Raw genomic sequence first — 24069 nt, 5'->3', positions numbered from 1 at the left:
GTGGTTGTCAAAATATCATTTCTCAATGGCTTAATTACTCTTTTGGTACCTTAACTTATTTTTTGGTTTCGTTTTGGTCCCTTAAGTTATTAACGTTACAATTTGGTCCCTTAACTTACTTTTTGGTTTCGTTTTGGTCCCTTAACTATTCAAAGTTTCGTTTTGGTCCCTTAACTTATTTTTTTGTTTCGATTTGGTCCCTTAACTTATTTTTTTGTTTCGTTTTGGTCCCTTAACTTATTTTTTGGTTTCGTTTTGGTCCCTTAACTCTAATACATTCATCCTAACGTAAAGGACCAAAGTGGTTGACGGAGGAAGAGTTAAGGGACCAAAACGAAAGCAAAAAATAAGTTAAGGGACCAAAACGAAACCAAAAAATAAGTTAAGGGACCAAAACGAAACTTTTAATAGTTAAGGGACCAAAACGAAACCAAAAAGTAACTTAAGAGACCAAATTGTAACGTTAATAACTTATGGGACCAAAATGTAACCAACAAATAACTTAAGGGACCAAATCATTAATTAAGTCTTTCTCAATTTATTATCTAGGTAACGTAGAAAATGAAAAATTAGTCAGCTAGAAAGTCCAAAGTCCAAACGGCCGTGGCCGGTAGCCAATCTACAGTATAGTAAAAGTATGTAGGAGTAATAGTTTTCCAATTTGTGTAAAACTTTGCATGATTGAAATTTGAAGTCTATACAAAAATATTAAGACAGTTCAAAAGATGCATGATTGATTCTTTTACAAGACTGGAAAATTGTAATAAAATACAACTCAAATAAATTCAAAGACAATCAAAGAAACAAATTACTCAAAACAAAATTACTAAAATAAATATAATTTTGGAAGATTTAACAACATAATTGTATATCACAAAAGAATCACTCAGTAAAATCAGATAAAAAATATCTCATTATCAATTCGGTTATGTCTTATAACAATTGATAAGATCTAATATAAAAATACATCAAGATATTTATCGAATATCAAAGACCATAACTATAGTGGGTTAAAAAGAAGAGTGAAAAACTAAACATAGAAAAATTCTTAAAAACAAAATCAGAACATTCATACCATGCAGTTGAAAAATTGAATGATAATAAAAAAATACAAGTAATGAATTAAGGTATAGTGTGAACTGTAAAATTAAACAAGTTATAATAGAGCACTATTGTAGTGATAGTGATACCTCACCTCCATCCAACCAAAAACTCATCACATTCTTTCAATCTCTTATTACCTTCGAAAGCACGCTTTCAAAGCTTTCCATAAAGTTTTCTTCTTACAACTCAACTATCTATATATATACACTAACAAACACACTTTCTCGCACTTCACGTTAAGTAAAATTCTCTTTTCTCTTCTCTTACACAATTCTCCACCATCCAAACACCGCTTAAACCATGTCTACCGATCTTCACCTCCAGCAATTACCAAAACTGCGAATCTCCGCCGTCGACGTCATCGAGAACGACGACGTTGTCACTCCTTCCTCCGATCAAGTCCCTGACGTTGCCGACACGATGTCGTCGTCGGCAATCATAGAATCTGAAATTGAGAAAGAAAACGTTGACGGTGCTGTTGTTGACGGTGAAATCGATGAGAGTTACCGGACTCCGACGTCGAAAGAAAGCAAGATACCGGAGATACAGGATTGTCCGCCGGCGCCGAGAAAACCGAAGCCGTTTGTTTCTTGTAAGAGGAAGCTTATGGATGATTTTCAATTCTTTGAAGTTAAGAATAGTGAAGACATTGATGCGTTTTTCAGATCCACTTTTCCGAAGAGAACTTGTCCTTGTACATGAAAATTCATCATCATCAACCTCTCTGCAATTCGAGGATCGAACACTACCTTAGTGCTCGTTCATAATTACGTAAATTAATTAATTACACGATTTTTGTTCTTTTCTTTTTCTTTTATTCTCCAATTCTCCTCTTCTTGAAGGATGATCAATTTCTTAATTGATTTCTTTTTCTTTCTTATGGTTTTTTGATATGTTAATTGTTATATAGTATATGATATGATATGATGAATATTTCAGATGTGAAATATTGGATCTGAATCGAATATGTGAATTAATTCAATGGAATCGATCAACTTAATGTTGAATTCTCCAGCTTCATACCTTATTTCATTTTTGTTTATATTATGCTTTAATACTTTTACGGTCTTCTACCCTTCTTTGTTTAGTTGTGCGATGCGATTCTCGAATTATGGATTTTTCTGTATGTATGAGTTATCAGGAATGATTGATGTTGTTCGTACCAACCGATTTTTTTTTACACAGGCGTACCAACCGAATATATCGGTGATTTTATCAGAATTTAATGTTTCTTTATCCCACCTGAGTTTTAGCTCAGCCGGTAAATTTTACCTATATCAAAATTCTGCAGTTGTGCATGTGAGTTTTAGTTAGTTGAAATTTTGTCACTTTGTCCATAAATCAAAATTACCATATCAAATTTAACCTTTATCATATACATCAATTTTTGTTACCTATTTTTTTTCTTGTAATTTTTTATGGAGTAGTTATTGAGTGAACGAAAATTGATAAAATTCTCAAAAATGGAAGAGGATAGGGGTAGATGGGGGGTTGGTTTGGTGGCTAGCTAAGCTAGGTTGCGTTACGTAATGGAATCAATCTCTTCAGCTATTTCTAGTACAAACAAGTGACGAATGGTTATTAATTTGGTAGGTTGGCTAATATTTTTCTACGGGATGAAAATGTTGATTATCTTAGCATTAATATCTTAATGGAAATTGTTAGCTAAGTATAGAATTATATCAAGAGGCATCTATTAATTAAACGGTTGATATATTTTGATGCGGTTTGTTTGAGAGGTTGAGAATGAAATGGAATATAAATTACAGGAATGAATACTTTATGCAAAAGTAAAATTACAGGATGAAAGGGTGGGCGATGGAGACGGATGACATGTGTCGTGACTCATGAGACCCAGTGTGTTGTTGTACTTTGTACCTTGTGATTTTAAAATATAGCTAACTTTTGTCGTTTTATGATAGAATAAATAAATCAATTTGAATAAATAAAAAATAAATTTGGATTGGGATGTGAAATTTTGAATCCATAGACGCCATTTTTGAATTTTATTGAAATTTTTTAAAAATATTTAGCAGCTAAATTTGCAACTAACGAGGTGAAAGAATTTTTCTTCTTCTTAATTTATGGAAGCAATATATTTGTTTAATAAAAAATAATGAACCTTCATTAAGTACCTGATAATTAGATAAGAAATTGCTTGTCCTTGCTTTTTTTAATAATATTCCTTTAACATTATCAGATATATACAATTTTAAAGGTAATCTTGCTTCTCTTGCATATTAATTTTGATTTTATTAAGGATTTTTTAGTGGAGCTCAAAAGTTATGTGGTTCTTGTTAGAAATAGAATTTTATTTTTTTTTTACAAAAAAAAAAAAAAAAGAATTTTATAGAAATAGTAAACTTCCTAGGGAAAACATTTTATAGTTTTGATTTTAAAAGTTGAGAGGGAATGAATGATTTTAAGCTAATATCTCTAGCGGGTTGTATGTGTATAAGATTCTTGCTAAGATGTTGATTAATTGTCTTTATAAGATAATTAGAGTGTTATTTCTGATGTTCGGTCAACTTTCATTAAGGGAAGCACGACAACTTAAATGCACCGTGCCACATAGAAGCGTGCTTCGGTGCGAGCAGGATCACCCTATACATGTCCTCTAACCGTCCCTAATCACACGCCGCATAACTCATAGACGGTTATGCCCAACGCGTGTCTATATAAGAGTGAACTTACTTCACCCTCAAGGTATGATTAGCTTTTCATACCACTTCTTACCTACTCTTTTTCAGTTCCATTACTGACTTGAGTGTCGGAGTGCTAACGTGTCTGCAGGCACCTTCTGTTTCACCGTGAAGACTCAACGTCGCCGTTTCGGAAATCGATACCGTCATACCGGAGCATTATCCGCCACCATTGTCACTCATCCGTTCTCACCACAGATCACATTTGGTAATGATAAATTATTGTTGGATGAAAATAATTGGCTAATATTAGAGCTATGATCAAAATTAAAGGTTAATTTTCATAAAAGTATATTGATGATGTTGAATGTTTCGAATTCATGGTTGAATAAGACGGTCTCGGTGTTGAATTGTAAAACATAGTGTTAGGGCCAAATTACATGCATGTTTCACTGATCAGACATATATTCAATCCTATGACTTCATTTTTACGTTTCTTTGTTTTTACTCATTAAGATGTACTAAAAGGTGGGCGTGACTAATACAATAATGAGAAAAAAGTTTATAGTCATCGTGATCGATGAACATGATGGATTGATTATAAATTTCCAAGGTAATTAAGTAAGCGTGAACCAAGAATAGTATAAAGAAAGAGAACTTGATCTAGAATACAGAGTGTGTGTGTGTGTCTATATATATATATATATATATATATATATATATATATATATATATACACTTTAGAGTAATTTAGATAAGGAATAAATAGCCGTATACAACATTGTGGCTCATCAAATTGAGGAATGTACACTATGCAGGCACGCAAAGAAATAGAGATGCTCACTAATTAAGCACAAGTTTCAACGAAGATTATAACTTTTCACAACTTAGTTAGGAAATGGAAAAAGAATATACACCCTCTGGTCACTAATATAAGCAAAAATCCACTTTTTAGATACATTCAATTAATGATGTATGTGGTCTTTATTATATGTCAGATACATCATTAATTGAATGTATCTAAAAAGTGGATTTTTGCTTATATTAGTGACCGGAGGGTGTAATTATGAGAGAGGTTACAACTACAAGCATAGGATGCGTCATTGTCACGAAAATGATTCCAGGATTACAGATCAACCGCCAGGTGGGGGCTACAGCCAAGAGGATGTTCCTCGTGGAAAAGAGAAATTCTAACTTGGACACAACCCTAAATTAATTTCATTTGGACACACACTCATAAATGAAGAAAAAATAAAAGAGAATGAATTTGAATGATGTGGCTAAATAATTTTTCTTTAAATTTATTACATTTGTGTGTGTGTGATCAAATAAATTTGATTTGGGTCTGTGACCATGTAAGAATTGTTCCGTGGAAAAATACTTGAATGTACAGTTACTATATGGGGGGATAAATATAGTATATTTTGCCGACCCAATAATGCAGATATGCTTTCTTGGATCTTAAGAGGGGTCTCATCATATCAATCAATGCATTAATTACTGAGTACTGAAATATTTATCTAATCTAATCTAACTTATTTCTAATACTAATAACAATGTTAAGAAAAATTGTCAACCCTAATTCTACTACTCTTTGGCGTCAAAGATGCTTTGTTGTTATTGGTCCACATGATTTTGTAACTCATCTATTTACTAAATATTTCCATTTACATATATTAATTCTTATATTTATTATGTAACTCACCATTTGAGCTTTGTAACTTTCCACTACCTATTCTTACATCTTTCAACTACATCTGGCTGTTTTTTTTGTACGATTTATTCATCTACAAGTAGTGCTAACTCATTCATTTAAAAATAAATAAAAATAAACGGTCGGTTACATTCTTAATCATATGTAAATAACAATTAATTATTGTTTGTACAAAAAAAAAATTAATTATTGTAACTCCTTTTATTTTTATACCATCACTATAGGATGTGTCCCTTTACATTCCTCCACGTAAAACCTAAAAAAATGTTAGGCTTTAAATCATCTTAATTCCCTTATTTCCCTTTCACGTATATAACCAACACTAATCTCTCATATTCCTTTTTTACTCATTATATGTTGCATTTGATCATTTTCCTCCTGATCTTTTGGCTTTACCACCAGGTTTGTTGTTGATGTCAATGACACAAAGTAAGCTATTTTCTACGTTTTTTTTAACCATGTTATTCAAGTGTTCTAATCTTATTGTATAATCTTTACTTTCACAGGATGGGAGTAGTTAAAAACAAAGGTACGCATACCTTTGTGGATGATTTCTCTAATATGCTAATTGATGAGAAGGTATTGGTTGTTCCTCTTAAATTGACCATATGGTTAGGTTATGTAATTATCTATACTTATCCTCTTTCATTTGTATTGCTCAGTTTATTCTCTTATATGAATATGATGTTGTTTAAGAAATTAAGAAATTTCTTAGTTGTTTCAAGTGTTTATTTCTAATATTTTTCTCTATGATTCTAAGAACTCCAACTCAATACACATGAAGGCCACAAAGGAAATAAATAGGAAATCAAAGTAGAATGCATTTAGATTTGTACCAAAATAATCTCATGGTCAAGTAATGTAATTTCCTACTTCTTATGAATTGAATTGAGCGATGACAACTTATGTTAGTCTTAACATAATTCGTTGCAAGTGGATTTATCATGTAACATAATTTTCTACTTATTCTGAAGTTAATTGAGTGATGACAACTTATATTAGTCTAACATAAATAGTTACATGCGGATTTCTTTATTTATATATATTGCGCCTTCTACAAGAGGAATCACATTTTGTATTTTTTTAAAAATTAGCAAAGATGTATTTAAAGAACTCCGATCCAAGCACAAGATGTTCCGAAATAATAGTGACGACAACTTATGTTAATCTAACATAAATTTTTGCATGTGGATTTCTCTCTCTCTCTCTCTCTCTCTCTCTCTCTCTCTTTCTCTCTCTCTCTCTCTCTCTCTCTCTCTATATATATATATATATATATATATATATATATATATTGACTACTCACAAGTTGTTTTTTAATCATCAAATATATTTTAAAAGAACTCAAATCCAAACACAAGATGTACCCGATTAAGAGATAAAGATATACAAAAATATACTCTAGCATGAAAAATAAAAAAACCCATATAATCAAAATAAGAAAGCTACTAAGTAACAAAAATAGGGAGATGGTGTGACGACAAAAAAAAACAGCGGAATAAAATGACTGAGAATATATTGACTTTTTTTACATTCCTAATTTTAATTATATGACATAGGTAATTGAACAATTGTAGTTTTTTTTTTTTTTTGGGAATTTTCAGGTGTGAATCACATATTCTATTATAAAAAAGAAAGATGTCAAACCCAATTTGATTATAAGTTAAGTTTTTGAATAACAAAGCCAGTCATAAGCATAGTTCATATGATCCGAGAGAAAGACAAAGAAAAATTGACAAAGTTGCCTCACGGTGGAGTGGCTGTCCGAGAATACATTAGTCATGCTATTATTGGCCATTGAACAATGCATTCATTATATGCAACTTCTTGCAAGCTTCATTTTTTCTCTATTGATGTTATGGTGTAACAAATTTGTGAAACTAATGTTTTAATTTGTCACAAGTGAATCTAAACTTATTTCACAAGACCGGTCCTAATATTTTTTTCTTCAAGGGAGACTGGTCCTAATATATGTGACTATCTTTTATGTTTGGTCATGTATGTATTGGTAAAATATTTCTGAAACAACTATTATCGCAAAACTCAAACTAATTTTTTTTCTTGCAAGCTTCATTTTTTCTCTATTGATGTTAATAGGTAACTCCATGAAGTCCATCACATTTATTTTCATATATTATTTTTCAATGTAAATGACCCGTGCGGTAGCACGGGTAAACGGTCTAGTAGCTAATATACAACCTGCCTATATTGTGTCAAAAAAAATAAAATAACATACCTAAGATGAAAAATACATAATTTTGATATTCACTAATATCTTTTTTGACGCAATATTCACTAATATCATAGAAATTAATAAATTTGTATATTTTGTTTGAGAGTTTGAAGGGGGAATTTTGGGGATGAGACTAGATTATAAGAAATAGATCTTTACAACAATTTGATAGTGTTTTCCATTTTTTTTTACAATAAAATAAACTTCTTAGAAATAAATAGAGTACAATGAAATAGGCTATGAGTTAGAACATTCTTCATACACATTTTAAAGGTTAAATAGTATCAATGTACAGAAATTTCAGAATTCAAATGTACATTAACAAATCACACTCTTAATCCTAATGATCAAATCAAGTTCTTTCATATATGGCAAATGATCGAGACTAATAAAAGATTCACCATTTTTAATTGCATCCATCCTCGAAGATGAAAAATTGTTGTTTGGTTTCGACATGTCGTCCATTTCAACTATAAGTTGTTCTGTACTAAACAATTCAACCACTTGTTGATAGATTTTTTATAAGGCTGAAAGAATGTTAAATTTGGTGATAACCATAATAAGCTCCTTAGACAGAATATGGTACCAACAAAAATGAATCACTCTAACATATGGAGTGCAAACTTGAAACAAATTAAAAATAATAATATAACACGGACTTAGAAGCAAAACAAAACAAAAACAAAATATAAAAAATTCCAACACAATTATTAAATCTCAAACCAGAAAAGTGATGACGCAACATTGGACACAATGATTGCCTACAAAAGAACTAGGTGGAGCGGTGGCATGGGGTTGGATCTTGGTTGGTGGGTGATGAAGCGGTTGCAATGTGGGTAGTGATGGTGGTCGAGGTCTAAGCATTAAACGCCCTTTGGAGGGAGACCGATCACTACAAAGGGAAGAGACGACAAAACCATTACAATGTATGAATTGTGCCAACGGAAAAAACAAAGTGAAACTTATAACGATACCAAGCTACAAAACAACGTGCAAAATAAAAAAAGAGGAGGAGGAAGACAAACATACAAAAAAAAAAAAAAAGAGACGTCAACAAGTCGTTGGAACCCTACTAAAAATAAACTCTTGACATTGTAAGAAGAGTGGGAGACACCACAAGAACTAAACATTAGGAAGATGAAAAACTTCTAAGAACAAATCCGCCATGGATGAAGCTTCAAGCTTTTGAAGAAAGATGAAAATGATTCTTATTTCATTGATTAGAAACGGTTACAGAGATAGCTATTTATAGGAGCTGAAAACTCTAACTAACTACATGTAACTCAAATGAAATGCAAATGTAAGAGAAATTACAAAAGCTTAAATGAAACTTGCGCCTCAAGTAACTTCTGCAGTGCTTGTATCATGTACTGTCATTTTCTTCTCTTCAATGCTTTCTTCCAATACCCCCCCACAAGATGGAGGTTGGTAAATGTCAATCATGCCCAGCTTGTTGAGACACTCATAAAACTGACGAGGGCCTGAAGCTTTGGTAAACATATCTGCAGTCTGATTGTGTGAGGAAACAGGAAGCAGTCTCATGACTCCAGCTTGCAACTTCTCTCGTACAAGATGGCAATCAATGTCTAAGTGTTTAGTGCGCTCATGGAACACAGGATTAGCAGAAATGTGCAAGGCACTCTGATTATCACAATAGAGCACAGGTAAAGGCGCTGGTGATTGCTGTAAATCATGGAGAAGGAAGCACATCCACTGTAATTCACGGGTTGCTGAGGCCAAGGCCCTATACTCTGCTTCAGCAGAAGAACATGAGACAGTATTCTGCTTCTTTGATTTCCAGGACACAAGAGATTGACCAATAAAGAAGCAATAACCAGAAATAGATTTTCTGGTGTCCATGCACCCTCCCCAATCAGCATCACTGAAACCAAACAACTGCAAATCAGATGATTGAGGGAAAAACAAGCCACGACCTGGAGATCTCTTGAGGTATCTGAGAACCCTAAGGGCAGCTTGATGATGAAGAGCAGTAGGTGAGGCCATGAACTGGCTCAGTTGTTGGGTGGCATAGGCAATATCAGGTCTGGTAGTAGTAAGATACAATAATCTCCCTACTAATCTTCTATAACCAGAAACATCAGGATGAAGAGAACCTCCATCTTGGTGTAGGCGTGAAGAAGGGTCCAGAGGAGTGTTGACAGGTTTGCAACTAGTGAGCTTAGCATCTGCCAAAAGTTCCAGACAATATTTTCTTTGACAGAGTGTGATACCCCTAGAGGATCTGGCCACCTCTAGACCAAGGAAGAACTTGAGCTAGCCAAGGTTTTTGATTTTGAATTGTTGATGCAAAGCAAGTTTTAATTCATCAAAAACAGTGAGAGAGGTACCAGCAAGGATTATATCATCTACATACACTAAAAGTGCAGTAAAAGAAGAAGCAGTGGATTTAGTGAACAAAGTGTGATCTGAAGATGCTTGAACAAAACCCTGGGCATAAAGAAACTGGGTAAGCTTCTCAAATCACTGCCTACTAGCTTGCTTAAGACCATAGAGAGACTTAAGTAGCCTACACACTTGTCCAGCTTTAGGAGAAGAAACTCCCTGAGGTACCTTCATGTACACAGCTTCATTCAAGTCTCCATGAAGAAAAGCGTTATTAACATCCAGTTGGTGAAGGTGCCAACCGTGAATGGATGCCAGAGCCAATAAGACTCTAATAGTGGACAACTTTGAAACAGGTGAAAAAGTTTCAAAGTAATCCAAACCTTCAGTTTGGGTATATCCTTGGGCCACAAGACGTGCTTTGAATCTCTCTATACTTCCATCAGCATGTCTTTTAATCTTATATACCCATTTACTCCCAATAGCCACTGCATTTGAGGGCAAATCCACAAACTCCCAAGTATGGTTAGCATTGAGAGCCTCAATCTCATTCTGCATAGCAGTTAACCATCTAGAGTCTTTGCAGGCTTGATGGTATGTGGAAGGCTCAATATCTTGTGAAAGGGACAAAGCATAAGCTTGATGTTGTGGTGCAAGATGAGAGTAAGAAACATAATTGGCCATAGGGTAACCAGAAGAGTGACAAACATAGTATTTCAAGTATGAAGGTGGTTTACTACTTCTCTGAGAGTGTCTAGGAGGTAAATGTGTAGCAACTTCATCAGCCTGGTCCAGAGGTTCAATATCAGTAGTAACACTTTCAGATGCATCAACATTTTCAGATGCATCAATATTTTGAGTGGACTCTTCTGTATCAACAGACAGCTTGTCAGATAAATCACAATTACTATCTAGGTAAATGTGAGTGTTGGGAAGAGGATTTAGAGACAATGAATGGAATGGAAATTCAAGATCAAAGAATTTCACATTCCTAGAGATCAAAATATCAGAAGTATGAACATTGACTAGGATGTAGCCTTTCATTCCTGATTTATAACCCAAAAAGGCACACTTTTGTGCTCTTGGATCAAATTTGTGTCTGTTGATAGGCAAGGTATAAGCATAACTGAGGCAGCCAAAGACTTTGAGCTGACTCAAATCAGGTGCATGACCATATAGTACTTCATAAGATGACTTATTGTGTAAAAGTTTTGTTGGTATCCGGTTCAAAAGATACACTGAGTGTAAAACTGCATAAGACCAAAACTTTTTGGGCAATTTAGACTGAAACATTAGTGCTCTACTAATATTCAGTATGTGTTGGTGTCTCCTTTCTACTCTCCCATTCTGTTGTGGTGTATACACACAACTCCTTTGGTGCAAAATACCTTTCTCTGCATAGAATTCTTGCAGAAGAAACTCAGGTCCATTATCACTCCTAATGGATTTAACCTTCCTTTCAAATTGATTTTCCACTAATTGAACAAAACTCTTAACCTTTGCTGAGACTTCTGATTTGGATTTTATCATAACTACCCAAACATGTCTACTAAAGTCATCTAAAATGGTTAGAAAATATCTAAAACCATGAACAGAGGCAGTAGAGAATGGACCCCAAATATCCATATGCACAAGATCAAACAGGTTATGTGCATTATTCTGACTGACAGTAAAAGGCAGTTTCTTTTGTCTTGACATTTGACAAATATCACAAGCTACATGATTACTAGCAGAAATGTAGCTATACATTTTATTCATACATTGCATTCTATCATGAGATAGATGCCCAAGTCTAAGGTGCCATAGGATTCCAGGTGGCACAACAGTACTAGACTGATTATTAGAAACAGAAATACTAGAAATCTTGACTGGTTTTTGTGGTTCTTTCTTGGCCTTCAAGTAATATAGACCATCCACTTCTTCAGCCAAACCAATCCTCCTCATATCCTTCTTTTCATGTATAACACACAAATTAGCCTCAAAATTCACTAGGCAATCTTGTTCTTTGCACAGTTTTGACACAGATATGAGATTAACTGCAAAGTCAGGTAGAAATAACACATTGCAAATATGCAAAGTATCAGACAGTTTCACATTTCCTCTGTAACAAGCCTCTACAATGTTCTTATTTGGTAGAGTAACACTGATAGGATTAATTTCATAATAAGTAGTGAACCAGTTCAAATCATGACAAGTGTGATGTGTAGCACCTGTGTCCACTATCCAGCTAGTGTCATCAAACTTGCAATTAGCATTATTGGTAAAAAGTTTACCTCCAATATTGCCAGATGAAGTACTGGCTCTCATCACATTTGCTGAGCCTTTAGAATCAATGTTGCTTCTTTCTAACAATGCTATCAAACTTTGATACTGATCCTTGGTTAACATCATACCATTATCTTCATTCTTTCCATTGGAAGTGCCTCCCTTAGATTCAGTATCCTCACTTTCCACAAAGTTAGCACTTGCATACGAATTTCCTCCATTTGAAAAGGAATTTCCTCCTCCTCTTCCCCAATTAGGAGGGTATCCATGCTTTTTATAACAAGTTTCAACAGTGTGATTAGTTCTATTGCAAAAACTGCACACTCTTAGAGTTCCTCTTCCTCTTCCTTGAGGACCATTTCCTCTTCCTCTTCCAAATTGTCTCTGTCCATCCATGGCATTCACAAGTCCTGAAGTTGCATCATCCATTGTAGCTGCAGGTGATGACACAACATTGTATTGCATCTTCCTTTCTTGCTGCATTACCATGGAGAAAACTCTGTTAATTTGGGGCAAAGGATCCATCAATAGAACTTGTGATGTCACCCCTTGATAATCTTCATTCAATCCCATCAAGAACTTGATGATTCTGTCTTCTGCTCTAAAGGCTTTGTTATTCCTCATAGCTAAACAGGTGCAAGCTATTGGACAAGTACATTGAGGCATTGGCCTATACTGATCCAACTCTTCCCATAATCCTCTCAATTCAGTGAAAAATTCAGTAACTTTCTTACTACCTTGCTTCAAATTCGCAATCTCTTCTTGCAATTGTGCCACTCTTATCCTATCTCCTCTCATGAATCTATCTTTCAAGTCATTCCACATATCAATAGCATTCTCTATGAACACTACACTCTGTGCAATAGAAGGTGAAATGGAATTGATTATCCAAGTATGAACCAAATTATTACACCTTTCCCAACCAGCGTAGTTCAAATCATCCTCTTCTGGCACAGGTATAGATCCATCAACAAACTTGAATTTGTTCTTCATTGCAAGAGCTCTTCGCATCTTCATGGACCAAGAGTGATAATTTTCTCCAGTTAATTGAGGTGTAACCGTAACTGTTGTGGAATTATCTGACGAGTGAACATAGTAAGGATCAAGGCTTTGATCCTGATTGTTGTTGTTTCGCACCATATTGAAGAAGAATCCGATCAAAGATTCAAAGAAGAAATGAGAAATTGTTCAAGAAAGAACAATGAAAACCAGAAACGCAGAAACAAAACGACTCGGTGAAAAGAGAGTAGAAAAACAGAGTGAACGAAGAAGATGAACTTATCTATCGTTCAATCTTCAATGTGCGGAAGCAGAGCAAGATTTTCTTGCTCTGATACCATCTAAGAACAAATCCGCCATGGATGAAGCTTCAAGCTTTTGGAGAAAGATGAAAATGATTCTTATTTCATTGATTAGAAACGGTTACAGAGATAGCTATTTATAGGAGCTGAAAACTCTAACTAACTACATGTAACTCAAATGAAATGCAAATGTAAGAGAAATTACAAAAGCTTAAATGAAACTTGCGCCTCAAGTAACTTCTGCAGTGCTTGTATCATGTACTGTCATTTTCTTCTCTTCAATGCTTTCTTCCAATAAAACTTATACCCCTTCCTTCTCTTTTTATAAGACTACTTTACAAAAAAGTTTTTTCTCTAAATATAAGACTATATGCAAATTTCTAGATGCATTTATTACTCTTTTTTCAAATACATCCCTTGTTAATATTATCAATATACCTTGAAATATGAAAAGTTAACATTAAATATCTCTATAAACAAAGGATAATTTTATAATAGTAATATACATTTATGACATATTTATTACTTCAAAAAAAGAAAATTAACAAACGTGATTTTTGTAAACTATCTAACTTATCTAACTTATTCCTAATCCTAGTTAACACTCCAATTAACACTCCAAACCCTAATTCTACTTTTTTAGGCGCCAAATAATCCTAGCCCTTGGATCTACACCTTTGGGCGCCACTTATTTATCAGCCGTAGATCTGATCTTGCTGCTGGCTAGCACAAATCACAGTACACACTTCAATTTCAAATTTTCCCTCCTTTTGCCTTACGTCACTTAATGCATTGTGTGCTTGCTTTCCACCTTCCTTTATCACATTTAATTGGCTTATACTTTCCCATGCATTTGTGTTTTACCAATGCAAGGTGCTTTTATAGCATTTACAAAAAACAACGGGCATTGAAACTTTCAAACTTCAAATCACATTTGGCTTGGATTCCTTCAATTGAATATCATCTCTTTTCTTTTCTTTCTAAAATATATTTCTCTCTATGCTTCTTAGTTTTTTGAGGTGCTGTCTCTTCTTTGTTCTTCCCTCATGAATCCCACCCCTCTCTTTCAACATGAAATTTTTCCACCCGACGCCCGCCACTCCTTCACCGTTGGTTGCCACACTCATACTCTTCTACGTCATCCTTTTCAACTCCGCCGGCACTGAACTAAGTGGCCGATCCATAACTCCGAGTTGCGGTGGCCAATCCATTTCGGTGACAATTCGATTTTGACCGGCTTGGATTTATTAGTGTATTGTATTCACTGAAAATAGAATTATTTGATTATTTCCTCCTCCTGCCTATATCAACATTTTCATTTTGTGATTTTTTTTTTATTCTAGAGTTTCTTTGTGTTATTAGTGTGCAGAATCCTGAGAAAGGAAGTAAAATTGGAGCCATTAGAGACCATGATAACAAGTCTTCTTTCATATATTTGTGTCTTCTACTATTTTATTCATCAAATTTCAGGTATTGGCCTCTTATTTACTTATCCATTTCATATTATATATGTGTGATTGTTCTTTTGTTTCCTCATTACTGTGTGCGAGATTTTTGTCGTGTGCTTTCATATACAATGTTGTTTTTCACAAATAAAAATGTAGGATTTCTTTGTTGGTTGTGGTAGATCTCTAGAAGGAAAGGGTGAAGGGCTTCTTTTTGTCTTATGTTCTCTCTACTTATTATTTTTTTCAATGAGAGCATGTTTTCCTTTCGGCAGTAATTGGTGCTATTGAGATTTTGTTTTTGTTATTTTTAGAGCATATTGTCTTTTATGGAGGGGGTTGGAATAAAGTGTCACATTTTTCTTCATCTTTTTACAAGTTGTAGTGTATTGTTTGTGGTATTAATATTAAGCTTTGTGAACATCATGTCATCAGTATCCCACTAAGAGATACAATGCAGTATAAGAATCCGTGGCAATGCAAGTTCCATTATGCTTGCATTTGACAGGTATAGTAATGCAATGTGTTCATTTCTATATGAACTTCCTTTCTCTATGAAACATGTGATAATTGATGAATCTCTATCTATTTGTTTTGAAAGCATACATTTTGATCAATTTTAGGTGTACAATATCCAAATAAAGATGATGGCTAATTTCAAGACATATTACTCAGCGGCAGGACAGGACCTGTAGAACATTGGACAATAACCATTACAATATCTATGAATGATGTCAGCAGTCATGAAAAATAGTAAAGTTATGATAAAAGGAGAAATTGAAGTGAGAGGAATCCTCTTAGAGGATGAATATATCTTTGAAACCAACAATTTTGTAGCAAGTGGTGTTATGTTTACAGGGTTATTCTACATTCTTAGGTCTAACAAATTTTTTTGTACCTTTAGGTTATGTAGTTCACAAAGGATATTCATTTTCACAAATCTGTATGACTACGAACAAATAACAGAGTAGTTGTTGTTTTACATGCTTCAGTTAGCTTGCAAACATTGTATGATTAGTGTGGACTATATGTATAGTTTTTTGTAATTGTGTAAAAGGAAAAACTGTTGTATTCAAATTCATACATTTATAATTATATTTTTCAAGGCATAGCTTTTGTATCTTTTGCTATGAGTAATGAAATTTATTTAGATATAACATGGAGTTTAATAATCCTCTTATTTTTGTGTTGAGATTTTCGTGTTTGTAATATACTACCAAAATCATACATCAAACTTTAAACAATTTAAGATATGTAATTTAAAAACTTTTGTTCTAATAAGGACAACCACATGGTATGCAAGAGAAACTTGGAATTTGTAACCCTCAACAAGAGTTTTAGAGAAAATGAAGACTCTTTAGTATTCATAATGAACGAGACCATGTTTTTGTAAACATTGTATGGTGGTGCATTTTCATTCAACAATCTTCTCTTTTTTGGGGGAACATTTGACAACCATCTTTATGCTTAGTATATTATGCATTGAATTGTTTGTTTTAGGTACATTTGTTGATATATTACGAGTTAGCCCTAATGTTTTATTAATCCATCAGGCACGCAATATGTTGATATATGACGAGTTAAACTATGACAAGCACGTTTTGGCTAATGAGCATGTTCGTTTGATGACAACCATGACACTGTAACAGAAAAGAATATATGACACAATCATGGCAAGAGTTAATGCGAATCAACCTGGTGTTTTCTTTCTATATGGGTATATGGTGGAACAGGTAAAACTTTTATTTATAGCGCTATGTCATCGCTAAAATATGAAGAGGCTAATATCCCAATGTAACATTTATAATTTTACCTACTATATAATAATGCATTTATGTTATGTGTTTAGATGTATATGACCCGTGCGGCAGCACGGGTAAACGATCTAGTTCCTATAAAAAGATGCAGAGGGAGTATGTGGTGAGTAACTGTGACGGAGAGAATGAGAAAGATAAGTTATGGAGGGTATATTTTCAAAAATAATGAAAATAACATCTTGGCATTTCCAAACTAAATTTGTTAAAGTTGTAAAAGAAAATTTGAGAAAAATATTGAATCTATGTTTTCTTAGATTTAAATGTTATCATTACAGTTCTTTTGACCTAAGTTCAGTTGATAGAGACATTGTATAATATATACAGAGGTTGAGGTTCGAACCTGGTATAACCTACTTATTTGCTTTAAAAATGAATTTTTAGTCACTGGACTATTGGCCCGTTTGATATGGATTAAAATAAACACTACTAGAAAAACGCAAATTAGAGAGGGATTTTAGAGAGGGACAAAATTCCGTAACTAATTGTGACGGATTTAGGGACGGATTTCGGTATTAAACACAAAAAGTTGAATTGCCAATTATTAGTGAGGGAATGGTTTAAACATCCCTTACAAAAAATACCTGACAAAATATCCGTCACTAAATCCCTCACAAATTTGATGAGTTAAACGTTAGTCACGGATTTCGAGATGGAAATAATCCTTCTCTGATGATTCCCTCACTAAAACCATCACTAATATCAATTATATGGTTGGTGAGGAAATTAATCCCTCACAAATAATTTATTGATATTAGCGCCAGAACTGAATCATCCCCCCTAATTATTTCACGTTTTGGCTTTCCCTCCTCTATACCAAAACATTCCCCTTTTTTTTCACAAACCCTAAAACCAAATTTTCCCCCAAATTTTTCCTCTAAACTCATAACTCCTTCCTCAAAGAGCTTATGAACTCCAAAATGCACTCCAAACAGCTTCCAATCGATTCTCAAATCCTCAAATCCTCAATTCCTTCCTCTACACTGATTCTTCCTCAAATCCTCAAATCAAACCTAAATCTACACTGATACTTCACCAAATCGAACCTCAAATCGAATTTTGGTCCCAAAATCAAACCTCAAATCGATTCTCAGTCCCAAAATCGAACCTTACTCTGAAAATCAAATCTCCTACCTGCTTCCAAAATCGTTCCCTCAAATCTGACCTTCTCTCAAAACTCACGGTAATCTCTTTGTAAATATCAGAGTTTATTTATTTATTTATTTATTTTATATTTTATCGTAATCTGATTTGGGTTTTGTGGGGTTTTACAGTGAACTCACTCACATTTCTGAATCCAAAAGTGAAGTTGCTCTGAAACAGGTAAGGTAAATCGAAGCCCTTCCTTATTTTGTTTGTTATTAATTTTTAATTTTTAATTTTGTAGTTTGAATGATTGTTGTTGAAGACTGAGATTATTTATCTTTTGATTTTGTTCAATATTGGTTGTACAAGACACTACCAGGTTCATAAATTTTTATTTTTAATGCTTTACAAAAGATAAAGTTAAATTCAACTCTGTCTATAGCTTTAGAAGGTTGCTGTAGCAGTCCAGTTTCCCAACTTATTGACTGTGAGGGTACATTAACTTATTTTCCAATTTTATAAGAAAACTTGTGGAGTTAAATCCACATTATGGATCTGTTTTGATCTGTTTTGTCCACTATTGAATAAGAAACTTATTTTCCATTCCTTTTTTTGATATGTTTTGTCCACTATTGAATAAGAAACTTTTGTCTCATGAAAGGGGTTTGCAAAGTTTGAAACTTTATTCTTCTATTATTCTGCAGAGTTTTAGAAATAAGTGGATTTTGTCCTTGAGAATTATGGGACTTTGTTGCATATATAGTCATGATGCCTTATAAATGTGTCTCATTTTTCACTCATAATTAGATAGAATGTCTTTTACAAACGATGACACAATGGTTACTTTCATAGTTCATGTGATGATAGGCTGTTGTCACAAAGTATAAGAAAAAAGAGAGTATTTTTAGCATCATGGTTTTTAGCACTTACTAATTTTTCATATTGATTGATTAAAAGATAATGAACACATATTGACCATTTTGCATTGATTGAATTTGATGTAGAACACGTTGTATGTTTGTGAGTTTATATATGCTAAATGTGTAGCAACTGCAAAATGTGTTGTTGTTGTCGTTAGTTTTTGCTGCTATATATAGGGGCTGCTGTTTTTTCTGTTGGTGTAGGGGTCGGGGATTGTTCTCGGACATTTTGGGATTGTTCAGCTATAATTTGGTAAATCTAGCTATTGGTTTGAGAGAAGATCTTCAAACAGTCCTCAATCTCCTTCTCTATTTCATTTTTCTGATACTTATTTGTTTGTTTTGCATGCTTCCTAGCTCCAAAGAAATGGTTTTTTTGCCTTAATCTTCCAACATTTTGGTAGAGCATATGTTGCCTTTATAATTTCATGTGCTGCACAATTCTTAATTTGTCTCCTTCTATTTGCACAAGCTAGCTACATGCAGTGATAAAGTTATGCATGAGCTTTTTCTAATTATACCCTGGAGCATCTTGCTGTTGTGATTTTGTATCGTGGTGTGAATATAATGGGGGTGCTGCTGTATATCTGTGCAATCCAACATTGAAATGCAACATTGTTATTGTCATGTTTAATTTGTTTTTCCAGATTGGTATAACACATCTTGATGATTCACTAATCCGGATTTGTTGTGTTCGGCTTATTGTCATGGAAAATGTGTGATGGCTCCTCCTTGAAAGATTAAAGTTAATTGTTTTTTTATTGTGTCAAGTGTGTAGTGGTGTTGTATTATGAGTGAGAAATCTCAGGCTGGTGTGTTTTGGCCAATTGGTAAAGCTCCATTTGAGTTGTTATTCACTAAAGACATTTTATGTTTTTTCTTAGTCCAACTTTCAAGCAAATGTTAGTGTGCGATCTTTTCTTCCTTTTTATTATTATTAATTTTATTTTATTTTTACTAAAAGTGAATAAAAATTTACATTTAGACCATTGTTTAGAAAGTCTATCCTAGACAAACCTTTTAATTTAAACACACCTATTTGTTTGATTCATTTTGACATACAATTAATATTATCTTAACATGTTGAAATATATCTTCCAAAGTCTGTGTTTCTCTACGATCAATCATACGTTGCAATTTTAAGAGTTAATTCAAGAGTTAAACACACCGGTAAATGTTGATTTGTGCTTCTATTATTTTGATCTGCCATCCGCGTTATATGTTTTTTAGATGTGTCCAGATTTTTATGTGTTAATCAAATATATGTTTTTTATATGTATATATAGATGGCAGGAAATGATACTCTGGCGGGTGGAGGAAGAGGTACTGGTAGAGGTATCAGTAGAGGTAGAGGGGTTAGGGGTACCACACTTTCATCTGGGAGAGGTATGGCTGCCACTACTCCATCACACTCAATTGTTGGGCAAGCAACAAATCCTTCCACTTCTCATACAACAACAAATACACAAGTTCCCCACTCTACTCCTAGCCCTCCCATTTCTCAATCAACAAGCTTGCCACAAATTCCATCATCTAATGCATCTGCTGCTGATCCACATGTATCATCAAATGATATGGATTCATCTCCAAACATTGGGAGTGAGGACCCTCTTGATGAGCGTATTTGGATTCGTCCAGGACCTGAGAGCACGTATGCTTTTATTACTTTTTGTCCTTTAATTTTAAATATATCATACTCGTATCTTACAATTTCTTCAATATTGTTTTAATAGGTTTGACCCTCCTATTGCGCCTACACGTGCAATAACAAAAATTATGAAGCAAAAGTTTGATGGATGTTGGACAACATATGGAGAACTAAAGGCTGAAGAAAAAAAAAAAGGGAGACATAGTGTGATTGCAATGTGGTTTAGAGAGTTTAATGTATGAAAGTATTCATGAATATTTACGTATCTTACTAGTTATATTTATTTTTTTTCATGTAGATTATTCTCAATATATTGCTTTATTCTATTATTAACCTATATTTTTTATATTGTAGAGGAAGTTTAAGTGGCTACCTGAACTTGATGGAGAGATTAAGAAGTCATTTGACCATAAAGCCTCTCAGTTATACTCAAGTGCAATGTATAGGGTCAGAAAAGGGGAGGATGATGGTGATTGGATTCCAGTTGAAATGCGTAAGAAATTGGATGCAAAATGGAGTGAGGATGAATGGAAAAGCAAGGCACAAACTAATAGCAAAAACAGAAAATCTTCTGATGCTCCACTCCACACTGGAGGATCGATTCCAACATTTGAGATTTCTAAGAGAATAGTAAGTAATTGAATTAGAGTTTAATTGTATTTGTTAGGTTAAGCATTTTAATTTCAATTAACATTGATTGATCCGTTTTGTTTTTAGAAAACATCTCCAGAAGTTACTCCAACATCTTGGGAAATATTTGAATACACACACAAATTGAAAGGTGATCCAAGCAAGTGGGTTTCCGCAAAAGCAAAAGATATTGCTGTAAGTGTATGCTATTTTTAATTGTTTTAATAGTTCTGCACTGAAATAATTGTTCACTGATGCTAGTTGTTGGGAACTAGTTATACACTGATGCTATTTTTATGGAGGTTCTACACTGATGCTAATTGTTAAGCACATATGTAGCAGTCTGTAAGTGTATGTTTTAGAAGCAGATTGAGAAAAATAATTAATTGTCTTGACAAAAAGATATATCATAATGTTAGTTTGTTTGATGCTTCTGGAAACTGATATAGGCAAGCAGTGAACACATTATAAGTTTTTAGCACGCTGTCCTCTTCCTGCATGTTACATAATGCACAAACAATAGTGCAATCAACTCCCTTATCCCGCAACCTTTTACGTGTCGGAAGGCAATTCCTACAAATACGCCATAACAGATTTTTGACTCTAGGTGGAACCTTGAGTTTCCAAATCAAATCCCACGTGCCTTCTACTTACTTGGAATTATTCATGTATTCAATATATTTTTTTTTTTAAAAAAAGTTGTTTATGTTGACTGAATGAAGTATGAAATTATTACTTGTTAATAAAATATTATTATTTTGATATTATTATTTTGCAGGATGAGTTTGAAAAAAGGATTATTGAGAGGGATTCACATGAGGAGGCACTAGGGGATGATGTTTCTACACATGAAAGTGACAACATTATCTTCTTACATGTTGTTGGAGGAGTAAATAAGAAGGGTCGTATATATGGTTTGGGCCCGGAAGCAGGGAAATATAAGTCGTCTAGATCTTCCAGATCTGACGGCATCTTACAATCTGAATTTGAACAAATGAGGGCTGAAAATGCATCACTTAAAGAGAAATTGAAGGCTCATGAGGAGTTGATTCGTGCATCGCAGGAAGATTCACGTTTTCTTAGGGAGCAAATGACTAAATTGATGGAAATGGTTTCTCAAGGTCATCTACATCCACCTCCACCTCCATCTACTTGATATATAATATGTATAATATATGGTTATTTTGATAGCTTGGTTGCAAACTTAGCTAATGTGCTACTTCTAGTACCATTAAAAATGTTTTAAGCGTTTCTTATGAAACTTATTTTGAGAGTTTCCTTGTGACTCTTCATGTATTTTGAGAGATGGAACAATGGTTGTAAACTTATTGACATTTTCCTTATGACTTTTATGGTGATGAATGTCTGTGATGGGTATGAAGACAATTTATCAAGTGTTTTTTATTGTATATTTATAATTACCAACATGTTCAATATGGTTTAATATAGTAAATGCAGTTAAAATATGAATATAATTAATTAATGAAATCTGGTAGGAAATTGAACATTACATCAGTGATGTAAATTTCTGTTTCAATTAGTGAGGGAATTCAGGTTCATCACAATTAATGTTATATGCCTTCACAATTTGAGAGGGAAAACCAATCCGTCATTAATTACTTACGGAAATATTGGTAAAAATTGATGGAATAGTCCCTCACTATTAGAGAGGGAACAAGAATCCCTCACTAATTACTGACGGATTTGTCCTTGGTTTAACACATTTCTGGTTCATATTTAGTGACGGATTTATATGATTAGGGACGGATTGTATCCGTGTCAATTAGGGACGGAAACCAAAATCCCTCACAAAAATTTAGCAAGGCCAATATTCTTAAGGGATTACCGGTCGTCACTAAATCCCTCACTAAATTCGTTAGTGAGGGAATTATGGTAGTTTAGTGACGGATTGCTACCCTCTCTAAAATTGATTTTTCTAGTAGTGAAAAATGATTTTGACATAAAATAATTTAGAGATTATTTTTTAGAGATTTTATGAAAAATCAGAATCTATTTTGCGTTTGTTTACCGTAGTAAAAAATCACTTTTTTAAAAAAAAAATAATTTAGTTTGTTTGGATACAACTATATAAAAACGATTTTTTTTGTTACAAAATTAGCTCAATCTTTAGATCCATATTTTCTCTCTCCTCTAAAAAAATCTATTTTTTGAGAAGTTGCTTTCAACAGCTTCTCATTTGAAGCTGTTTTTAGATTTTTTTTAGATTTTGATTTTTTTTAAAATCTGTAACAAACGGATGCAATATTCTTAAAAGTGATTATTTTCTTAAAAAAAAGTGATTTTTTCCTAAAAAAAGCTATAACAAACGGGTTCTATTTGACTAAAAAATATATTATCATTACGCGTCCATCAAATAAAATTAAAAATATTGAAGAAAATAAAATTCATTTAATAAAAAATGTGATTAAGAAAAGATAAATTGTACATTAAATACTTGATATAAATAAAAATTTAATATGGAGTATAATACCAATCTCATGAAATACAATCACAAGAAGACACAGCTTGCGGATATTCTTGCCATCTACATGGGATCGGTAAAAGTTCACCTGCATTTTTCATTTATACCACAAACAAACCTGTCAAATTTTTTAAAATTAACATTCTCCAACCTGCTCTCAGGAAGAAAAACAAAACATTCTCCAACCTCAAATTCAAGTTGTCAATCTTTCTTTTTTTTCCATTGTCTCCAATGGTTTAAAGGATGAAAAGTGGTTTAGTTTTTTTTTTTTTTTGTCTTAGACGAAGTGTTAATCTACTGAAATTAAACTCACACAACTGTGATGTCCCGGGTTCGAACCCGGGTCACGACGTCCGGCCTTGCAATTTCGGCATTTGTCAATTGAGCTAGGACTTCTAGACAAAAGTGGTTTAGTTTTATTAGTTTATAAAGGTAAATTTTG

General features: G+C 33.4%; 2 protein-coding genes and 1 long non-coding RNA gene across 4 annotated transcripts; all 3 read left to right on the top strand.

Annotated features, from left to right (window-relative positions):
* The first annotated feature begins 1203 nt into the window (after positions 1–1203).
* Positions 1204–2118, top strand: LOC146957816 (uncharacterized). Its single transcript, XM_085739331.1, has one exon. It carries the CDS (start codon positions 1405–1407, stop codon positions 1804–1806), a length of 402 nt encoding a protein of 133 aa, XP_085595457.1. The 5' UTR covers positions 1204–1404; the 3' UTR covers positions 1807–2118.
* Positions 2119–4813: 2695 nt separating this feature from the next.
* On the top strand, positions 4814–6456 carry LOC146957815 (uncharacterized). Its single transcript, XR_015019984.1, has 2 exons — positions 4814–6039; positions 6221–6456. It is a non-coding gene; the product is annotated as an uncharacterized LOC146957815 (long non-coding RNA).
* Positions 6457–17685: 11229 nt separating this feature from the next.
* Positions 17686–22539, top strand: LOC146957814 (uncharacterized). Of its 2 annotated transcripts, none has more exons than XM_085739315.1 (7): positions 17686–18044; positions 18136–18184; positions 20154–20518; positions 20601–20751; positions 20870–21145; positions 21233–21340; positions 21924–22539. In XM_085739315.1, the coding sequence occupies exons 3-7, from the start codon at positions 20154–20156 to the stop codon at positions 22299–22301; spliced, it is 1278 nt and encodes a 425-aa protein (XP_085595441.1). In that variant the 5' UTR covers positions 17686–18044; positions 18136–18184; the 3' UTR covers positions 22302–22539. The 2 variants fall into 2 exon arrangements, with proteins under 2 accessions (XP_085595441.1, XP_085595449.1); XM_085739323.1 differs by having other exon boundaries at positions 18136–18189.
* Positions 22540–24069: the final 1530 nt, after the last annotated feature.

Source organism: Medicago sativa, chromosome 1 (genome assembly GCF_051527215.1).
Source record: "Medicago sativa cultivar Bolivia chromosome 1, Bolivia_mono, whole genome shotgun sequence".
Lineage (NCBI taxonomy): Eukaryota > Viridiplantae > Streptophyta > Magnoliopsida > Fabales > Fabaceae > Medicago > Medicago sativa.
This window is presented reverse-complemented; position numbering and strand designations above follow the sequence as displayed.